The sequence below is a fragment of the Diadema setosum genome, chromosome 19 (assembly GCF_964275005.1).
Source record: "Diadema setosum chromosome 19, eeDiaSeto1, whole genome shotgun sequence".
Taxonomy (NCBI): Eukaryota; Metazoa; Echinodermata; class Echinoidea; order Diadematoida; family Diadematidae; genus Diadema; species Diadema setosum.
In genome coordinates, this window is record NC_092703.1 from 5901396 (window position 1) to 5925582 (window position 24187).

A 24187-nucleotide genomic window follows, 5' to 3' on the forward strand; every position below is an offset into this window, starting at 1 on the left:
CGATCGCACCACCGATGATCCCCCCCCCCCCCCCCCGGTCTGAGCATTGACATTACAAGTCTCAATTTGTGATATAAATTGCCTATACACTATACACACTTGACTGCAAAGACTACAAAAGAAGTATATCACTTCGTATATAAAGTAGTTAGAATATATACCCGATTACTCTTGTCCAAAATGTAAGTATTGCCTAAATTTATCTCTTTGGGTGTTCCATCTTTTTTTTTTCCCCTCTCTCTCAGAGGAATCGATCACCGCTCTTCAAAATCTATAGCCACCAAAGTCTTAAATCTACAAAACAACTGTTCTAATAAACTGATACACTGACTCTTTGAGGACGTGTTGATTTTGCTACAACACACATTTCTCATAGACACTTGCTCGAGTATATTCAGGATTTGTCTTCAACAGGTTTAAGTTTTTGTGCGTGTTTGTTTTTGGTTTTTGTTTTGTTTTTCTGGGGGGGATTTTTTTTTGGGGGTGTACACTTGCACATAATTCTTTGTTTTTGGTAAACCTGGATAGAAGCGTTGCGTGTGCCTAGAAATTCTCCTTGTAGTATACAAAGCGAGTTCCATCTCTTTCGTCTGCTGTGTACTTGTTGCAGCACTTGTGAAGGACTGTGGAGAGGCTTTGGGGTCCACAGAAAAACACTCCAATTTCGGCACTGGATGGGGCAAATTCAAAGTTGATTTGATTATTTTCACTTCAATGCATTTCATTCCATTACATTTAGGTTATTTTGCTGCATTTCATCTCATTTCATCACACTGTGTGAGCTGTTATTTTCGCGAGGGTTTGATTTTTGCCAATTTTGCAAATCATAGCTGGATCACAAATTCATCATTCGCAACCTATTGAGGACGGGTTGATTTTGCTATAAAATGCATTTCCAATAGACATCTGCCCGAGTATACTCGCGACTAGTCTTCAACGGGATAACAACACATAAAAATGTCACCATGCATGTGGCTAATACTGCATTTATGATAGCTTCAATGTTGATTCCCAAAAACATTTCAAAAAAATGTCTGTGGCTTCCTCATTCACGAAAATAACTGAAAGCAGAAATAACAGGTTTAAATACAACATTTCAGTTCATATCATCTTGTTCTGATTCAGTCCAACTCAATTAAAAATGAATATGTTTGTAGAATCAGAGATTGTCATAGGGGACCCTTTGGATGACCTGTTTGGTATCCACCTAGGGTCCGTTTTCATGAAGTCATCACATAAAAGTCTACATAAATCTCAAAATAGCCAAAATCCATAAGCTATGAGAGACCTTCAAAGAGAAGTACAGGTGTAAAATTCATTCATGAAGTCTCTCATACGTGTGTGTATTACGAGTGAAAAGTCTCTCATATAAAGAGTTTCATGAGACGGACCCACGGAAAAGTATGACATCTGTTGTTATAGTGTACACTCTTGAACACTCGTCTGTGGGAAATACAAGGAGAGTATTCACCTGGATGCAGTATTCATGTAATCTTTTCCTGGAGTAGGATACAATGTAGCTTACCCTGGGTTTTCATCAGCAATGTAGGCAAAGTTAGAATCCCACATAGGTCTTCCGTAGTGAGTCTTTTGTCTCAGACCCGTCACCGCATCAATCTCTCGATCCTCCTGCATGTAGATGTTCTTGGCCTGAGCATCAGTCGCCACAGCGAGAAGTGGACAATAGTGAGACAAAAGAGGGGATATAAAGAAGAGTCAAAAACTTACTCTGAGCACTAAACACAGCCCTTGCTTAACTTGTTGCAGACTATTCCCGAGTACACTCGAGCAGGTGTCTATAGGAAGAGTGTGCTACAATAAAATCAATACGTCGTCAGCAGGTCAAGTGAGGAGAGTCAATGTGTGTAAAACACCCTTTGAAATATGAGTGGTAAAGCCAATGTCTCTTCAGTAAACTTCTCACAGAAACCAGATATCGCAAATTACATACTTTTTTTTTTAAATATTATATCTGAAGGGCAATGAGTTGACACAACCACACAGAGACATAGCGAAATAGTGTAGCACTCAAATTACACTGACGCCATGAGGCCAATGGACATGATGCCCCGCCAACTGGTTGCAATGACCCTCCAAAATTCAAAAAATTAAGGCTCATACTGGAAGTGACCATTATCTCTGAAAGTAACAAGAAAATCTTAAAAGCTTAAAGGAAAAAAAAACATGATTTTCCCACACTTTTCTTACACCTGTATTACACATAAGTACAACTCAAAGTTCAGCTTCAGCAAAGCTATGAGCTAGATCTAGATCTAGCTGGCTGGCTCAAGAGCATTGGTGCATATTAAGCAGTAAAGGATTTACATATACAGTATCACATCCTAAAACAACAGTGGTATCAAACTTCTGTTGTCATGCAAAGAAATGCCAAACAAATCAAAGTTGATTATCGAAAGTCAAAGCATTATCTATAGGTAAATCAATTTTTTCCTTGATGCCCCGTAACTGGACCTGATGCCTGCTCAGAAAATTTGAAAGTCAAGGCCAAATTGGTCACGATCCAAACTATTAAAACAGACTTCTAGGCCTGATGTACTGGCATATCATGATCCTCAGGCCTTGCCCCAAGAACGCTCACCTGTGTATAGTCCCAGCCTCGAGTGAGGTAGATGGCGTACTGGAGGAGACCCTCACGGCCGATATCACTCAGCAGGACCTCGAGGGAGGAGAGGAGGTCAACGAACCACTCAAAGGACTGGGTGTCTCTGCAGATCCAGTAGAAGTACATCTTCTTCATGTGAAGCGACGTGTCTCCTGATTGCAGTCTGTAGCTGAGTGGTCAGATACGGTTGGAATTTAAAAAAAAAAAGACAATGATATGAAATATATCTATTCACATACCATATTGTGAACAAGTGAAATTACAGCAAACTGTGAATTTGCATATGATTATAGATGTGGATGGACTTTAGTGCCTGTAAAATGTGGACCCCCTACAGAATATAGACAAATATACCATCCAAACAGAGTTTAACAGTTTTGAGAGAAAAAGTACACTGCTAATGACAATGATATCTCTATACAACAATGTAGGCCCTATAGAATATGACAAGTGCAGCAGGTGATCCATGCAAAGCCTCTGAAATGCTACTGACAAATTTGTAGCACTCTAGAAACAGCATTTCATACACTAAGGTTAAAACATACCATATATTCTTGGCAACAATAGCCACCATCTGTTGTATTGCTGTAAAAGTGGAAATTTTTGTTCATTTTGATTGACATGAAACTGACAAGAAAATAAAAGCATGCAAATTTATTGCTTGCTATATGAAATACTAAACTACATTTTGATTCAACTGAGTTAATAACATGCAAAATTCATCTTATCAGGTCCTGATACCTCAGTCCCAACAATTGTATACAATGTTTTCATTCCCCTCCCCTTTTTTATTGTGGCTCACCAGATTGACTTCAGTGTAGATGCATAGGGTGTGACCCCAATGCCTGCCCCAACACACATGACAACATCATAGTAGAAGAGATCTGTACAGGAGGTGCCAAATGGACCATCCACTTGTACCCTGTAGGAAAGTAAAGTAACAACAAACTTTTCATCAGCTATCAAGACTATATTTTTCTCAAATATTACAGGATTCACTGAAAATTTATTTGCAAATACAGAAGCCCAGCCAACATCATTTAGACCATTTGTGACCCTGCACCTCAAAACAAACAAAAAGTCGCCAGACATGGATTTTTATTTAAGACCATATTCTAGCAGACTTTAAGCTTTAAAATGATGTATAACTCAAATCAAATGGACTCTCCTAACGTATCTAAATATTGGAAAGAAAGCACAAACTCAGGAAAAGTGTAAAGTGAGAAAAGAGGCTCTGAAGTACAGTGCCTATTCAAGCGCTTAATCTTTACCAAACCGTGCTGGCTGTGCGATGAATGGGACAAAAAACAGGAAGTAAACCACCAGAGTTTCAACAATGAAGGGATTATCAGCTTAAACTGAAATTAAGCATGCCTCATTAACACATTCTGTCCATAATTATTAAACATGCCAACTTTCAAAGCAGTAGCACTATCCTTTCAAAAGTTATTAGAGTTAAAAGTGAAGAGTGTGGACAAGGTTTTTTAGAAATGAAAAAGGGATTCTAAAGACACATCTAATCACACTATTCTACCAAAAATGTTCGAGATAAACTACTAAAAAAACACACTTTCCTGCCCGTTTTATGATACCAAATTTTAGCGTAACGTAAGAGAAGACCCGTTCTTTCAGAAAATATGAAAAAGTCAAGTTCGGCAAGGTTGACCCATTTCACTTATTTTCAGTCCTCACGCAAAATCAGTGTGTGCGACTTTATGTTCGTTTTGAGGTGCACGGTCACATTTGTGTTTTAATTCCATTTTTTTTTTAATTCTTAATATCTCTTCCCCTCTCACATTCCACACTGTTCTCTGACTTTCATATCTTTACATCTATGAACATCTTTGCTTATATCTACTGAAACACAATGGCTCATGTATGACTTCAGGTTTATTGGAATGTATAATTGATATTCAATCCTGGCTATAAATGGATTCAAAACAGGCTGACATATGTAATGTACAACCACGATAAAGTCAGAAACCTACTTTCCTTCATAAGTTGGCGTTTCAAAAACATTTATTACGTTTACTGCCAGCACCCACCTGCTGAAATGCAATGATAAGCTGACCTTTGAAGAAAGAGAACATTCACAACTGGTATTAAATCAAACTTCTTCAATAAACTTGCTAATCTCGACAATCAAACTGGAGTAAGTTCTGTTACCTTGGCAACTTGGTGATAGGAAGTGGCTCTGATTGGTCAGCTCCCATCTTGATGGCCAGCTCGTCTGTCCAATCACCGACTCTCCGGATGTGCAGAGAGAAGAAATCTTCTTCCGGAGCCTGGCAAATTACCAAAAGCAAAATATTCACAACAGTCTGGTATTTACACACATTCACAAACAAAGCAAACATCACACCACACAAAACACCTACTCCAGTTCAATAACAACTTTGAAAGAGTGCTTGTACTACAGTGGGTTAACACTACTAAACGCTAATAGTATATACAGCAATGACACTGCATGCATTGCACATATGAATTCCTGGTGTAGTCCAGCAAAAATTCGTCTCTGTATGCATGGCCTAAGAACCTACTTTGCATAATACATACAATTGTAAATATGAAGTCCGGTAAACCTACTTTTTTTTTACGAGAAATGTTAGAGCTGGCCATGCTTCCTTCAAATGTTTCTGTTCAGAGTTCTCGTTCTACTGGCAGCATTCACTTTCAAAATTTCTCTGCATCCACATGGACGAAGACACATAAAACATATTACCCACGATGTAAATACAAAACATAAAGTTATGGATTCAAATAACAGAGAATGGATGGCAGAAAACGAAGGAGATTCATTTACAATGGTTCTATTCCTAGTGCTTCATACGTTTATGAAGAAAAAAACAAGATTGCGAAGAAAGAGTCATTTTCAAGTCAAATACGATCACACAAACTATCTAGTCCGATCTGTGTAAATCCATGTAGCTTGCAGCTTGTACTTAACTCTTCATCCTAATTCCTGTACAGTGAATAACAGGATTGATATGCTACTACAGCACACTCACAGAGGTGAGGGTGAACGGGTGCCACTGGACCTTGGAGATTGGAGAGCACTTGAGGAAGATGTACTGGCCTGGGAGCATCTTGAATCCTTGCTTCTTCATCCGTAACTCCAGCACTTTCGACTGATGCTGAATAACCTGGATGTAGAGACAAGAAAATTTCCATGGTAACAACAGTATCATTCCTGAGGCAAGAATATACTTTGCAGAATGAGGATGCTACCACTTAAAAATTAAATGATCAGGCCAGCCAAAAATGGTAAGAGTTCACTGAAACAATTTTGAGGTCATGAATTTCAAAGCAGAAATAATTGTCCTCTATTGGAAAATTGTTGAGGGATGGATTATAATGTTATTATTTCTTTGTTCTTATTTGTTCGTTTTTTACATATAAAGTTCTCTGCCAAACTTGTTCAGAGTTGCTCTTTTCTAAATTTGTTGAGAGATCTTCATACACAAAAATTCCCTAATTTCTTTAAATGTGATTACCGGTATAAGACTGCAATATTTTGGTGTCACGCATTTTGTGAATACACATACAACTCTGTATTCTAGGTTTTTGTAGCCTCATGGAAAAAAAAGAAAAAAAAAACTTTCTTGACTTTAAATCACTTTGGCATAACACAAAAATTAATTAAAAGTAGCTTTGAGTCATTAACCCATTAGTCACTGAAATGCCCAAAACTGTCTGTCTATTTTTTTTTATAGTTTTATGCTTTACAATTTTTTATTTTCATATAGGATAATATAATCATACACATATAATATGAAAGAGGTTAAAAGTCAACAAAAGTATGTCTGAATTACTTCCGTGACACACACATCTCTTGGTAAAGTCTTCATAGGCTTTCACATAAACATAACATACAATAGACAAGAATGAACATGCAGTGAGCTGTTCTAAATCATTTAGAAAGTTGTAAAAATGAAAGCAATATTATTGTACCTTCCAGGGAACCATGAATAGGCCATTATATACAGAATTTTCAGTTGCTTTTGAGGGTTAACATATTAATCATCACTATCCATACTACATGAAGCATCAACTGTGCCTACGGACCATGTCCAACTGTAGATGGATAAGTGCAAGTGTTTGGTAAGAATTTCATCATCATTCATCATCAACCCAGTCAATCAACCATCTGCCATGTATACTCACTGACCTGTACAATGGTGACATCGGGCCAAGTCCTTGCGATTCTCAGGATCCTCTCCAGGAAATAGACACACAATGGGGCGACACACCACTTCCAGCTCTGACAGAGTGAGGATAAACAAACACAAAGGCATATATTACGTGACCCTGCATCACATAACCAACAAAGAGTTGCCAGATATGGATATTTTATTCACAGCAGATTCTAAAAGAGGAGACTTTTAGCTTTGAAATAATGTATACTCAATTCAAACAGACTCTCCTAACCGATGTAAATAGTGAAATGAAAGCACACACTCTAGAAAAGTGTGTACTGGGAAGAGAGGCTCCAAAGTATCTGAACTATTCAGGCATGTTCATCTTTACAAAGCTGTGCTAGCTGTGCAATGAATGGGTCAAAAAACAGGACGTAAGCCACCATAGCAACAACTATGAAGTGAAGGGTTTATCACAATATCAATTTAAGATTGAGCAACCTGCCATGCTCTACTAGCATATATTATTCTGTTCGTGCTTGATACCAGCGTTCAAAGCAGAACCATCAACCTTTCAAAAGTTAAGAGTTGGAAGTAAAGAACGTGCAAAAGATTTTTAAGAAATAAAAAGTGGCCTCTATAAAGTTATACCTAATCACATTAATCTACACAAGAAGTGTTCTAGAAAAACTGCTAAGAACACTCCTTCCCATTCCTTTTATAATCCAAAACTTACAAACAATGTAGAAAAAGAACAGCTCTTTCAGAAAATATAACAAAATTAAGATTGGCTAGGCTGACCCATTTCGCTTGTTTTGAGTCATTTCATAAAATCAAGTGGCATGACTTTGTTGGTTTTGTGATGCATGGTCACACATGGGCACCGGAGCACGCAGAGTGACGTACAAAGTCAACTACTCGTGACCCACACAATTCACTGTAACTTGCCAAGCCATCTTATTTGCACAGTGATTGGCGCAGATGTAAACATGCCACTGTCGCACACGAAGGCCAGTTTGGTTCAACATGGACTTAAAGGGACTGTACAATACTGGTTGAGTTGGGGATTCATGTTTTAAACATTCCAATTCCTAAAGTGAAATAATGAGAAATCTCTTATGAAATATGAAAGAGCATGAAATTCTAAGAAGGATTCAACATTTATTTGATGAAAATTGGTTTTCAAATGGCTGAGATATCCAAAAAAAGTGCCAATGATAAAAGGCGACAGGCCACGCCTTTTATCAGGATCTCTTTGCTTCACCTTGTTTTTGGATATCTCAGCCATTTCATAACCGATTTTCATCAAATAAACTTCTGATTCCCTCTTAGAAATTATATCTCTTTGACATCTCATAGAGTGGTTTCTGAATATCTCGCAAAACATTAAAGCTAATTCCTCACCTCAACCAGAACTGTACACACCCTTTAATGCTGATTACATGATTCCTGTTTTTGGACAGAAAGCTTCACAACATCATCTGTGCCAAATGGCAAAGGAAGCATGCCAAGGAATGTGCCAACTGGCGAATAAATCACAGTAAAAAACAAAAGCACAAATATCTGCCCTCATTCCATATAATTACATTGTATGTGCAATGGTTATTCAGTCGTCGGTTCCAGCTCATCAAATTTTCAAACCGTGTGATTTTTTTTTCTTGGCAATCTCTCCCATGTGAAACAGACAAAAACAAAACATATATCAAAAAGCTTAGTAAGTAGTTGACTGGGTTTGCCAGGAAAAAAAAAATGATGATCACTTTTCAGTTTTATTTCATATCTACTCAATGCTTAGAGGCATCTGTAATCTCTCCATCAAAGGCACACATACAATTGTGGAAAACCTACAAAGAGTATATCAAATTTATGAAATATTTGGTTCCATTTCATAACCACAGAGTGGACACTTAAAATGAATTAAAAACAAAGGTGCAAACTGTAACTACAACTAATACAGAGATATTACCAGCATAAATAAAGAAAAAATAAAAGAATACAAATAAAAGCAAAACAAAAAAGACTATGAGAATAAATGAACTGCACTGATTAAAATAAAATGACTAAGCATATTTTAATAACTTACTGCACCAGGTGTTCCAGTAAATTCTGGTGGCTCACAGGCATCAAAGGTGGCTTGGTCCACCACACACTCAGCAGGGTTGTGGACATCAGTATTAGACTGGTATTTCACCACTCCTCTGGCAGAAGAAATAGAAACTGCAGTGATAAAAGGACTAAAATATGGTACCACACCATTCCACACTCACTCTGTTATAATACCATGCATGTACTCTGCATTTTATGCTACTGTGTAGTGCAGTAAACAGAAAATTTTGTATGGCAGAAATTTTGCATACAGTATTTTGCACCCAAATGAACTTAACATGCAAATGCAGTATAACATGACTTTATTGGGAGATATCAAATTTTGTGCAAAATACACTCATCCTGAAATTTATAGGCAGGCAAAAAACACTAAAATTGGGCCATTGTGTAATATCAATTGGAAGAAAGATATCTCTTTTTCACGGCACTACAAGTTATCCCAAATATGAAGGTTAACTGCAATATCATAAACACAATTTCTTTATGGATGTTCCATAGAGCTTGCTGCACCTGTATTCCTAGTATAACTTTATAGAAGCAGCAAGTTATTCGGAGATATGTATCGCTTACATTTTCGTATCGTCTTCAAGAAATTTAATGCTGTGTAGTTGCTAATGCAAGGTTTCAAAGTGACATATGAATTCATCTGTATGTACCACAATCAGGTACTGGTTCAAGAGCAGTATGACTCGATTTGCAATAAAAAGACATGCAATATGGATGATTGTTAAAAAATGCAGTGAGATAGGGATATATGCATGTTAGTGTGTCATAATGTATTTACAAGTATGTTTGTGCATGCATGAAACAGTGCACTCCCATTAGAACAAACACGATTATAACAAAATTCCACTTAATACAACAAAGTAAAATTCAGATCCTAACATCATCTGCTCCATGTTTTTTATTGATCATTTGTTTTGGTTATAATGACATTGCGATAGAACGAAAGAAAATTGCTGGTCCACTGTCCATCGTATAGTAAAATTCATGTAAAGCAAAGAGTATATATATTCTGGAGCTATTGTACAATGATAGATACAAGTATACTAAATGTGCAGAGAGGAACAGTGCATGATGGCTATAAACATTGCAAAACAATATTTTCCTCTGGATGAACCTAAAATATATGAAGAGTTTCCTGGTTTGAACTCTGACCTTCCAAAATCATGAACCAACTACTGTATACACCATATAATTAGCGAGTCTAATTTTTTTGCGAATAGCGACTTCCCAATGATTTCACGAGTGGTTAAATTTGCGATTGTGGAGTACTGTACTAAACGGATAATTAATGTATACATAATGTGTGCGTCACATTCATATTGGGATCAGAGTCATTATTTTCGTGTGTCTTTAATTTTGCAAAGGGCACCTGACTCGCGAAATTCGCGAAATATTTGGCGTATACAGTACCTCAGTACTCACCCCATGCCATGTGACAGCAGCATGGCGTAGTAGATAACAAACAGGTGATGAGTTAACCAGAAGGTCTCAAAGTATGACCTCCTACAGAGTTAGAGGAAAAATGAGCAAAACGTTAATTGCTTTAAATTCATTAAATTTTTGCGTCTAGGTTATTGTTGTTTTTTGTTTTTTTTTAATTGCAACTGATTGACAAATTGCCCTACATCAACGTAAATGAGCACTGAATTGATCACTGTTTACAGAGTAGGCACAATAAAAGAAATCATGACCATACAACGTTATACTCGAGCAGGATTAAAACCTATGACCTCATGATCTCCGGTCAGGTTAATCACTGTTGAGTCAAACTAGATCATCTTGAGTAGCAATGAGAGAGCTGTATATAGGCATAAAGACACTATATCATTTCATTCTATACCAAACAGAAATTACACAGCATTTACACAAACATATTCTCTTTGAATCGATAGAGAGATTTACAAATTCTGAGTAGATAAAAAAAAAGAAAAATGTAAACAGCAATGATTACAACAAAAACAATAATGAAGAATAATGAATAATGTTATAATAAAGAAAATAATATTGAAAATATTAATGCTCATGCTATTATCTGTACTATTATTAGGATTGATATCACTTTTACAATTACTATTATTACAATATCATCAATATTCAGTATTATGCTGATATATACTACTGCAAAACCAAACATTTTAGTGTGCAGGAAATTTTTGCAAATTTTGTGAGGAGCTAAGATTCGCGAACCTAAAATGCACGCAAAAGTTCTTGTCGACAATATATGCATTGAATGCCAGTGACAATTTGAGAATATTTTAAGCTGCAAAAAAGGCAAGAGTCTCCAATAAGTGAATATTTCTGGTTTTACAGCAGACATGACAAAAAACTTTAAAAAAGACAAACAAACAAACAAACAAAAAAAAGCCTATGATTCTGTCCATGAACGCAAGAACTCAATAAACACAGCCATCAAAATCCAGTTAACTTCTATTGTAACACTACAGTACTGTAGAACTGTCACTCTTGCATGGCCGCAGAAAGTGATCCAGGCTCATGGCCCAAAACTCGCATACAATAGTACATATCCAACACATTGACACTGTACATTGAAACCGACATCCCTCTATTTATAGCATTGTGCGTAAAGAACAGACTTTCATGCATCAGACTACGCACAGTGGTTTTGCATTTTTCACTGGGGATTTGATGATGTCAAAATAATACTGAAAAAAAAGAAGATAATAAACAAGATGAACAGCAAGACAACGATACCAAAGATTACAAATGGCACATAGGAAAAGCATTAATGTGCATTTCACACGTATTGTCAATGGAGGGTTGGGGTGTTGGTTTCAAAACTACGGTGCAACTGAGTGCGTCAAAATAACAACCCACGTGTTCGAAGTAGTTATCATGGAGCGTGTACCACAAATCGCATTTTCAATGCGCTCTTGTAAATTCAGAGTATTTTCTTCACATGTGAGTAAAATTTCAGGCAAATTGTGAGATATCTTTAAGTATCTTTTGATTGAAAAACATAAGGGTGTCGATGTGTTGGACACCGAACCATACCTCATGAATTCAGTGGAAGAAGACAGCATGACGATGAAGGCGATGGTCAGAATGGCCCCAGTCCATCCTGGCAGCAGGGCCAGTCCCTGACCAATGATAGCCAGTCCTGTGGCATCACTCTGTAAGGTATACAAGAGATTAGAAACTGAGGTAAGAAGAGTAATTCCTACATGGGTCATACATATTGTGTACATAATTCTAAAAATTATGTAGAGCTCTATCTAATTGTTACGAGCATAGTTATTTTGGATTTACTAGAATGTTTGTTGAATGCTTCTCACTTTCATGTGTAAGAAACACAAAAAAAGTCAAGGGATATCAATGAAGGACTGATTTTTTCATTATGCACTTTAATAGCAGGAGGATTTTCGTGAAATCACAATTCAAATCAGAATCAACTTTAATGCTATCTGATGACAAATTGATATTCTGAGAAACAAGATTTTGGTCAAAATGTGCAGAAATAAATTTCAGGTCTTTGTCAGGGGACCGACTGTCTCAACAAAGCTAAGGATTCATCATTATCAGTCATTCAAATAGTTGAATACTGGTTTATCACGTTAGTCATGAGTGAAAGCCAAAGACTACAGTTGCAGTTTTGTTGCAACCGGCACACTTTTCAATTGTTGGGTAGTGTAGTTCTTTTCCTGTCTGATCTTAACCAATTGAGGACGGGCTGATTTTGCTACAACATGCATCTCCAATAGACACTTGCCCGAGTATACTCAGGACTTGTCCTCAATGGTTTAAAGGATGTACATACGTACACTGAAATGTACAACATGTAAAGTTTCCAGCTGTGAATTTCAAAAATGTAGAAATGTCTTAAATTTAGAGGTTCGCACTGAATATGTCTGAGATCAAAACGTGAATACCCTGTAACAAAGGCAACATTCCACGAGCCGTTTAACTCTTACATGATTTACTGAAGATTGGCACAGAAAACCCCATAGCATTGTACACACACTCCAAAGACCCTGAGACAGAGAGGGTTAATGGCAAAGGACATGAGGTTGCCTCACATTTCTAATGCTCTGGAATGGGTTGAGATTGAAAGAAGGTTTGGTGAGGACCACGCCCAACCAGTCCTCTTCACTGGTTGCCTTGCGAGCATTGTACAGGTGCTGAAAGTTGAAGCAGTGAGCCACGCAGTGCATGATGACGAAGAAGGCGATGCTGTAAGCCACCAGCTTGTGAAACGTGATATTCTTATCCAGTTGACGCCTCAGAGTTCTGCGGTATATCTGGCAAGACATCATGAAATAACTACTTTAAACATAACATTTCAGGTTCTACTCTTCTCCTTTTTTTTATTCACAGAAAAAATCTGAAGACTCTTTTTGTTTGTAATTCATTAAAAGATAAATTTCTTTTGTATTGTGAGTCACAGACAATTGTAATAAAAAGCTTATATATCCAAAATCCTTAAATATCTTTTACAAATGAAAATTCTTCAAAAAGGAAAACAAAAAAAGACATAACCTGTTGTCTTCTTACTTGATAAAATGACTCTTGATCTGCTGTGTTGTTATTGTCGTCTGCACAGCATAAAGTTTGACTCTAAATTCTCTGTCAGTTAATAGGACATGATACTGCGACTCTAATCATTAATTTTTGTGTTTTGACTTTGACTTTAAACCTTTTTAGTAATCAAACTATTTTAGTATTCCACTCTATCACTGCACATACAAACTGCAGTTCAGTGATGATGCAGAAGGGAATATCATGTACATAAACAGGAAAGCATACAATCCACATGACATTTTAGATCTTATTGACACCTTAGCAAGATAATCTGCAAAGGATCACTGGATTCTAAGGAGAAGTTGACCTACCTCCCTAGACTCGCAGGATCCCCGGAGGTACGAGATGAGGTTGCGGCAGACAGGAAAGAGAATCAGCATGCTGTTGAAGTTTAGGCATGCTGCGGCAGCTCTTGCTGTGGGGAGGCCGTTCTGCTCAAAGCAATAGGAAGGTTGGAATATAATCCTAAATACATTCTTTCTTTCAACCCCACAAATCATGGGAGACTTTACTACAGAAATTGTTCTCTCTTCTTCACTAAATTGGCAACTCAAAATTTTACTGCCCTAGCAACACTAAACGTGGGAGTAAGACTTAACCCTAACTTACCTGGGGGGGGGGGCATAATGCCCCCCCCCCCCCCCCGACGAATTCCGCGACCATTCCGGCGCGCAAATTTTTTTGACTGCGCCGCTCGCTGACTTTTTACTTTCAAGTCTCATGCAACTTTAGAGACAAATTTGTCGCGCCTGGGCATACCGTTCCTAAGCCATACCCCTTCAAAAAATTTTCGTCAACCCCAAAATTGCTCAAAAACCTGATTTTGAGTACAACATTGTCAATTGTGTTTTTTCAATCAATTCATATAAAGATTCATATCTTTAATTTTAATGGCTGAAATCAATTTATTTTGGTACAATCATGCTTCAAAAAAAGTGTATGACAAATTCTGCTGAAAAAACAACAAAAACAAAAGTTCGAAAAAACAGAGAAATACATTAAAAAATTGATAAAAGAATAAAAAACATAAGAAATTAATTTCGATACTGAATTTTTTTTTTACGCACAAATGTTTGGAATGTCACTAGGAATATTTACACCAAAAATCAGCATTCCATAAGCTTTAATAAGCCAATTACAGATGAAAATGAGGTTTTTGCATATATTTGCATAATCAATTAATTCAAAATAGAAAATGCAAATTTTTTGAAAATTTAACTCAACAGTCTTGTAGATTACATCCGGCTTTATGTTCATGCAAAATTTTGTGGCGATCGCGCGATCAACGGCCGAGATCTGAAGGGGGGGCCATAACGGCCCCCCAGGAATTCAAGCTCGCTAAATAACCCAGGTAAGTTAGAACTGGTGAAGTTACATAAAATTGCACAAAATCTGGATGATAAAATCACAACAATTTCAAAATATGAGAGAGAAATACCAACTTTTATCTTTTGAAATGTGTTTCCAATTTTCAGATAATTTATGAAAGTACTACAGGCTTTCTATGAATCTGTAACTATGATAAATAACCGTACATAATCAAATAGGGCTCAAATAAAAGATACAATTATTCAATCAGATACTAAAAGGAAAAGTAAAAATTTTACTGGAGAGATATAATGAAAAAAAAAAAACAGTGATTTCTGCGACTTAATGGCTGAAGAACCTTTTCTAACAAAGCATGAAGCTTGTAAAGTAGATCAGCATTGACTAAATCAAAATTGATTTCTAAAAACTGGTATGAGACGATTCCATATCAAAGGGGACTCTAAATACTTTCATTTTTATCCTACTACAACCATAAAGTCATTTTCAGCTGAATTTCAACACAATACAACCTGGGACAGGATTGCACAAGAGGTGCACTTACTTTTTACATAAAAAATAAGACACTTTTTTATAAAAGTAAATTTTACAAGAATTTTATTATCATATGCATGTTGTATGGACTGGGTTGGTGTTTCTAGTAAGTTCTGATCACCAGGTGAAGATGAATTTTGCTCAACTACTGCTGCTAAATGCCCAAGTGCACTTTTTAATTCAACTGACAAGATACAATGTACAGCAATTAGTGATCAATTACAAGATGATCAACTACTTAGAATTTTGTCACGTTGCATGGACAAAACAAACAAACAAACAAAAAAGCTCCACACTGTGCAAGTGCTGTACTTGTATGTGTGTGGAGCAAGCAATCCTCTTAACCAGTTGAAGACAAGTCCGGAGAATACTCGGGCAGGTGTCTATGGGAAATGTGTGTTACAGCAAAATCAACTCGTCCTCCGTGCAGGTTAATAGCCACAGCCCAGATATCTTTGGAGATTTTAGTGCTTGACATTCTCTTCAGTGCTTTCTAATCCTTTTTTTTTTTTTCACACCTGACAACAGTGAAAGATCTGCAATCCATAGGTATCTGTAGCCAGTAGAAGAGGCTTTTTGTTTTTTGTTGTAGAAACTTGTTTGTTTTTTACACATGTTTACAGACACATTTCTCTATGATCAAAGTTTTTCTTGGCTTTAATACTTACAGGACTCTTAAATACGGGTAAACTTGGCAATCACTCATAGTCTTCTATAGCATCATCATGAAAGAAAAGGACAAATGTTCAATATTTCATACTTTTTAAAATGATCATTTGTAGCTACTTTTCTTGGGTTGTTAGTATTCCCACTTACTTTCATGAGATACTTTGTGTATGTGTATTGTGCATTATCCTGGTACTTAAAGTATGTGACCAGCCATATGATCAGGTTAGCTGCCAGCCATGCTGCCTGTGTAGGATTAAACAAACAAACAAACAAATAAATAAAAAGGAAAAAAAAATAATGTACATCATGATACTGCAGATAGGTGAAAAGTGAAAGCTACTGTAATTCCCCAATGCAGTATGATACAATACTTGTACAAGAGAAGCATAAACTGAGCATATCTTTGGCTTTAAACATGTGCAATGTGTTAGAAATGTACTCAACATACAATGAATGTACTATTCTCAGGGATGGAACAATACAAATGATGCACAGGACAGCGTGGATCGGTTAGAATTGGATGCGTGAGTTTAATTTTGGAATTAAAGAACCCACGAGCGAAGCTTGTGGGTTTCAGACTGTTTCCAAAGTTAAATGAGAGCATCCAATTTTCACTGATCCACAAAATAGGCCTGTGCATCCTTTGTTTTATAAAATGGGCCTGTAAATTCATGAAATTCAACCTTTTTCCCCCATCTGTGTCCGGTACACCTACATCACTATAAAAGGCTTGAGCCGTGCGTTCAGATCTTACCAGACACATTCACATTTAACCAGACGCATGGCTCAGTGTGCATCAGAAAAAAAAAATCAATGCATGACAATTGACCAATCAGATTGCAGAGATTTTAAAGCCCATTTTACAATAGACTCTTCCCACATAGTTTACACACCTGCCTTGGCATCCCACAAGTATTGTGCAGTGATTACATTTCAAATTCTGAGGTTAAAGTCATAAAGAAGGTGATGGCTCTTTGAGTGAAAAGAGAAAGAATGAAAGAGAAACGGAGAGATGGACATACAGAAAGACAAACAGAAGAGAGAATGAGCGACAGAATATGAACTGCATAATATGGACATGTTTGTATGTAAACTACAAAACATGTGTGTATGTTTTGTGCATGTGTAGTGAACAAAAATGTGCACTACTGTATTTTTTTTTTTATTATACAGAGAAATGAAGTCCAGTATAATCCAGATGATATCCATTATTACCATAGTCATCTCATTTCAGGCTGGCTCTTAAAGATGTCTTACTCATTTCATTGCCTGCATCAGTAGAAGCTCACCATATCAAACACACACACGATGCACACACAGGCATTCAACAAATCAAACAAGCAATATTGTGAAAAGATAGCGAAAAGAAGATCATATATGGGACTATTAAAGATGAAACCAATCTGCAACAGCAGGCATAGAAATTCTGCCAAAATTGAAATCAACTCTCAAAGATTGGTATATAGATTTTGGCATCATGCCACATACTGTACATATGTACATCACAATACAGGTCTACTCAATATGCATTTATGTACAGTGTACCACAATCGAGATCAATTTTCCATCATTCATACTTGATGAAATTTAAGTAAATAGAAGGCATAACAAACCAGATTTATAAGCCAATTGCTCTTTACAGCCTACATTATATGTGTAGCACTACAATATAGAGGCATGGCATAAAGGCATTGTTTACAATATTTGGAGCAGTGATTTAAAAAATGTTCGAGTTATCATTTGATGTGTACATGTGCAGGTCAGCTGTCCAATATCACAAAACATCCTGCCATGTACAATGTTACATGTAAAAATTTTGCAATAATGCCTAAATTGAACTATTTCTCTCAATAAACCATAACAGTAGGTGGTTTATTCAATTGAACACTTTTTTATTATAACTATAGTTCATATTTTGTATGTAAACAATTAACACTGATTAACATTTTCACATTGGTTGTTTCTATTCTAACTCATTTAAAAACTATTTTGAAACACTACGGCTAAGTTTTTGTTTCATCTGCAAATGGTGATGCCTTTTTAGATATGGTGTATCAGATAGAGCAGTAATCACAAATGAATTAACAAATGTCGGTGAAATACATTGTACTGTGCATCATTTCACTTTTCTCAGTAACATACTCGAGTGCCTACATGCTTTTTAGAGTGATGCATGTAAGTACTTTTTTTTGCCCTTATTTATTGAACTCTGACTGAAACTTCAGTGCAGATTGCTGTAACTCCAGAGATCACTACATTCACCAATTATGAGATAAGATCTATTGTTGTAGCTTTTAAAGTTTTACATCCTGATCCCTCTTCTTTCAATAATTATTCTGCTAGATCTGGAATCTTCTTGCTAGATCTGAAGTCTATCTTATTTGATCAAGTCATGTACCACATCACCAAACACTACCAAACTAGGCAACAATGCATGTTGCACTATCATACCTATGGATACCTAAGGAAGATTCTGAACGCAGGCTGAGCCTCTGTATTCAGATCCAGGTTCAGTCCTTACGATGAGCTGGGTGATGACCAGGTGGCGTGGCGTCAAACTTAAATTTTATGGGTTCATTGTCCCAGAATTTATCCAAACCAATTTCAAAACTGAAGACATTGGATGCATCTATCAAATTTCTAGGTAAACTATTCCATGGTTTCCTGATACGCATATAAAATGAATTTCTTCTTGTAGTGGTTTGTGATCGAAAAATATATAATTTTTTACTATGTCCTCTTGTGCATTTTTTTATTAAACCCAAGTCAGGCACTACTTCCTGATCATATTTATGAAATAATCTAAAGGCTTCAATCATGTCACCTCTCGCCCTGCGGTATGCTAGAGTTGAAAGTCCGAGGTGCCTCAATCTTTGTTCATAAGGATCTTATTTCACATACTAATTTTGTGGCCCTCCGTTGGACATTTTCTAAAGCTACTATTATGTTTTTTTTTTTCAAATAAGGACTCCATACCGCATGGGCGTATTCTAAACGAGGTCTTACCAAAACTTTATATAACAGTAAAAAATTATCTTTACTTAAATAAACAACTGTGCATCTTATTAAATTCATAATTTTATTGGCTTTATATATTTGTTCCTGGAAATATTATTAGGTGATCCGAGTATCCTCTCGGATCACCTTCTGTATCTGTACGGATTCTTTCTTCTTCTTTATTTCTTTATTTCTCCGCAAAAGTTGTGCAGAGGTTAACTCTGAAAGTCCTCTGCCTATCAATGTCAAACTCATACCATGTATGCATCATATCCCAAAGACGACAAATCTAATGTATCATTGTGATCAGTCGACCATGACGTCACTATGACGTCATTATATGAAAACACATTCTCAATCATATCTCATTAATGGAAAGCAATTTTTCAATGAAATTTGCGTCACATATCTTTCAAGTTATGCGCATTCTACTCATATTCTCAAAATTCATATTTTCTCTTAAAACGTGCGCGTACGCGCGCGTTGAAATATTTGTATACTCCAATCGAGCTCAAATTTTTTTTTGCACACGTTTCAGACCATTTGGAGCATTTTTTGAAAAATTGAAAAAATTGGACGGACGCGTACGCGCGCGCACTTATGTGCACGCACAGCTAATATGTCATAAAAATTTCCCATTTTTTCACACTTATCGGATGCCTGAAATGTCAAGAAATATTTCTGCCAAGTTTCAAGTCAATCCAATTCAATATGACGTCATACGGGCCCGTCAAAGTTGAAATTCCGCGCGCGCGTTAATGGCAATATACAGTGCAACTATGCAAAAAAAACGCCAATTTTAAATCCGATGTTACTCGTCAGGATGGACGGTGACCCCCAATTTTCTTTACATATTCTGAAAGCTGATTAGTTTTACATGTCATTTTATGGGGTGGCGATGCTGGCAAAATGATTAAAAGATATCAAATTACTTACTCAAATAAAAAAAGTTAATTTTCAAAATGACGTCATCAAATTTCAAGTTCACTCGAGCGTATCTCACTAATCCTTCGCCAATTTTCACCCAGATTTCAGTATGTTGTAGCTTATTAAATGGTCTTTCATAAGTGTAATAACAAAATTTTGATTGGATGACGGCATTACCTCGTAAAAATGGATTGAAAGTAATCTTGTCAACTTTGACCAGTTTAAGTGTTATCTCAATGGGAGCGCAGTTTTTCTGGAAATGAAAATTGACATTCATGACTATATTTTTCGAGCACTAGCTCACTTATGCTTCGGTGAATTTCTTCCAGATTTTGATATGTTGTAGCTGAGACTTTGGGCTATCGTAAGTGTGCCCTCTATTTTTTCATGTGACGTCGGCATCACGTCGAAAAACTTGGTTAAAATTGGTACTTGGCTTCGATGCAGCGTCATTTTGCTTAATACACAGGGCCTATGGAGGATGAAATAGGTCAGTGCATAGCGCATCCGACTCGTAATCCTAAGGTCCCTGGTTCGACGCTCACCCCTGCAAATATTTTTATTGATTTTTTTTTAACACTTTTTTCTTCTTTTTCTTTAGTCTTATTCTCCCTTCCTAACTTTATCTTTTCCGATTTTTTTTAATGCTTCTTCAAATTTCTATAAAATAACTTCATTTTTTTCAATGTCCGACAGGACAAATAGGCACCACACATGCATTTCTTCTTTCCCCCTCATGTTCCCATGCTCTCTTTGTAAATACCCCCCCCCCCCCCAACTCCTATCAAGTATCATTTAAACTATTTGCAAGCATGTATATATATAGATTGTGTGCACGGGGGTTGCAACGATTTTCAAGCTTTAAGCTTACTGTATGTTGCAATTCCTTTGCGTGTTCGTTACCTTGAATAATGTAGCTCTCTTAGTGGAGTTGTATACTATCCTGTAACTGCTTCTTATCCATGCATACTTATTGTATATATTCTGTCTTGGCTATATGAGATGTACTTATACATTTGTATGCATTCCTATTTTGTGAACACGCATGAAATCTTGAATAAATAAATAAATAAATAAATAAATAAATAAATAAATAATAATTTTTTTTCTTTATTTTTCTTTCTTAAGTCTACTTTCTGTGCAATAGATCAACAACAGCAATGGCTATCAACCCCATATTTTGCACATGTTTAGTTCGTGTCACGTACATTATTTCATAAGATAACAACTACTTGATCAGACACCATCTTGGGTATGTAAATTAGGGTCAAAGGTCATAAATGTTTCATCCTGTATCTTGGTGAATACATGCCCTATCTTTCCCATATTTTGCACACGTATAGATGATGTCACAAGAATCATTTCACAAAATAACCACTTTTTCCTCAGATGCCATCTTGGGAGTGTAAAGGTGGGTCAAAGGTCATATGTACTTGTTCTGTATCTTGTAGTGTATACAGATTTGGTACCAAAGACGGCAGATATGACTCCCTTTTCTAAATGAGAATCCAAACATCACACGGCCAATGTCTCTGAACACAGATGAAACCTGTATGGTCATGCCTATTTCGATCAGGACTCGAATCTATGATGAAAAAAAAAATCGGATCACCTTAATTTGTCAGTGATGACAAATTACAATCTCTCGTTCAAACTTAAGTTTAGAATCAACTGTGACTCCTAGGTCCTTACAAATGAATCTATGTGTGAATGTACAGTGTTTCCAATGTTCATAATGTACACTTTGTAATCGTACAAATTATTATCATAATGACAATAATTTCAGCAAATAATCTAGGATCTTGTAGACTTCACATGCATAGTTACTGATCCTGATAGCTCGCTCCCAATACCAAATGCATTCAGTGTGAATGTAAACAAACACATTTGCTGTCCCTGTGGCCTGGGGAGATGACCACCCCCCCCCCCCCCCCACCACCACCACCACCACCACACACACACACCCACACACACACACTTTCGTTTTCTCTTCTTTTCAGCACAGACATTGTACATTGACAATCAATGTCAAATGGTGTTGTCCATGATCACCAAATGACCATGGTCCACACATTCCAATGTCCACCCACAGGGCACTGCACTGGTCACACTTCAATTAGTACACCCCACTGCACTGTCCACCCACTCCGCACTACTCCACTTTGGCACTAGCTAGCTAGCGAGAGAAACTCGCGCAGAGATCCCTTTTTTGATTGAAATCAAATCAAATGATGGTGGTCTGCAAATTCAGGAAAAGACATTGCGCTGTGGACAAAGTCCAACTCAACCTGTCAGCTCGTTAGAATGAACTTTTCAGAAAGAGAAATATAAAGTAGGACAACATAATGTCCCTTTTTCGAGTAGACCTATGGATTTTAAAGGATTAAACTTATTTCAAAGACCGTCACGTTTGTTGAGTCAACTGTTAGCAGCACACATATTATTACGTATGGGACCACGGAGTTGAACAAACTTACCAGCACTCCCCATCGCACGAAATCGTTGACACGCCTTCCACCCCAGTTAGGCATGTTGTCATGGATGGTAAATGCGCTGTAATAATCTTTAAATGTCAAATTCACTTATCACACACTGAGTCGATTTGAAAATGTGATCTATATGACAGACACTGTCTTCGGTTGCGGTTGTAAACACAAACCTCGCCGTCATATCCTATACGGCTAGCCAGCTGAACTGTACTCAAATGCGCGGATGCGCACTGCGGATCCGGCCGGATATATATCGGAACTTGGCCGTGGGCATGGCTCGCTCGCGAAGACTGCACTGTTTATGTGGTGGCGAGCGTTACTTCCGGTATTCGAAGCACCCCTCGTTTATGATACGCGCATGTAACGTTTGTTTAGTATTTTTGTTTTCATGTACATAGACTTATTAAATGTGGCAGGCTTTCAATTTCAACTAAATCAAACCATTTGTAGGCCCTACCATGGACTCTTGTCATTCTGGGAACAGAATGGCGAGAGTAATAATTTTGTTATATCGCACTTCTGAAACAAATGGGTTTTCAGAAACATAATTAAAACTACAGTATATTCTAGTAAGGGAACTTCCTTATACAGGGCATATAAAAAAATACACTTTAAAAAAATTGTCTAAATTACATTTCAAAATATTTGGAAGATTTTTTTTTCATATTTATGGATACCCAATAGTCTCATCTCTCAAGTGCAATCAACAAAACAAATTTTCGTTCACGCTTGGCTGAACACTGACGCTCTTTGTCCAGAGTGTGAAAAATGGCTTGCGCCAAATTGAAAGAAGATGGAAAATTCAGCCAGTAGTCCAAAGAAGTGTTTCCATTCAGACAAATTGCTCTTTGCTCACAGTTTAGATTATGTTATGCTGGTTTAGGAATTTTCTTGCGATTTTCTGTCACGTTTCATCACTCAGTCAAGAATAAAAGTACAAAATTAATGCATCCTCAGATCATTCAATCAATACAATCAATCAATCAATCAATCAATCAATCAATCAATCATTGATTTAATCAATCAATCAATTAATCATTCATTCAATCAATCAATCAATCAATCAACCAATCAATAAATCAATCAATCAATCACAATTGTATGCATGTTTAAAGTGACAGAATGTTACCTCCCCCCCCCCCCCCCGTGGCTTAGAGGCTTGGTTTTTTCTTTTGTTTAGGTTTTTGGTATTTTGTTCATCCAAAATGGCCACTGCTCACTGCTCCCTTCCCTTGTTGTTTGGTATTGATGTGTCCGTGTATATCGTGAAAACTGTGCTTTACAGATCTTCATGCAAGTAATTACACACTCCAATTCTCGCCAATCAATTTGGAAATGAAATCATTAAAATTACGATAAAGCTAACAAAAAAATCTCAGACTATCATAACATAATCAAAGCTTTAAGCAAAAGAGCAATTTGTTTGAATGGGAACACTTATTTGGACTGCTGGCTGAATTTTCCATCTTCTTTCAATTTGGCGCAAGCCATTTTTCACACTCAGGACAAAGAGCGTCAGTGTTCAGCCAAGCGTGGACAAAAATTTGTTTTGTTGATTGCACTTGATAAATGAGACTATTGGGCATCCATAAATATGAAAAAATCTCCGAAACATTTTGAAATGTAATCATGAAAATTTTTTCAAAAGTTTAACTTTTTTATACGCTCTGTATAGGCATAATATCTCTATCTATCTCTCTCTCACACATGTATATATATATATATATATATATATATATATATACATATACATGAAGGGTTTGTTTGCAAAAACCGATAAGTCCATTTTTGAAAATTTTGAAGTACAATCTCTGTCATAAAGTACAAAATAATACCTT

At 36.6% G+C, this 24187-nt stretch overlaps 1 protein-coding gene across 1 annotated transcript; it reads right to left on the reverse strand.

Moving 5' to 3' along the window:
• Nucleotides 1-492: 492 nt before the first annotated feature.
• On the reverse strand, nt 493-22469 carry LOC140242726 (NADPH oxidase 1-like). Its single transcript, XM_072322486.1, has 14 exons — nt 22338-22469; nt 16084-16179; nt 13719-13838; nt 12906-13127; nt 11884-12002; nt 10294-10374; nt 8843-8957; nt 6792-6884; nt 5632-5766; nt 4790-4908; nt 3426-3545; nt 2600-2792; nt 1526-1650; nt 493-670 (listed from the first exon to the last, which is right to left on the reverse strand). The coding sequence occupies exons 1-14, from the start codon at nt 22389-22391 to the stop codon at nt 544-546; spliced, it is 1719 nt and encodes a 572-aa protein (XP_072178587.1). The 5' UTR covers nt 22392-22469; the 3' UTR covers nt 493-543.
• Nucleotides 22470-24187: the final 1718 nt, after the last annotated feature.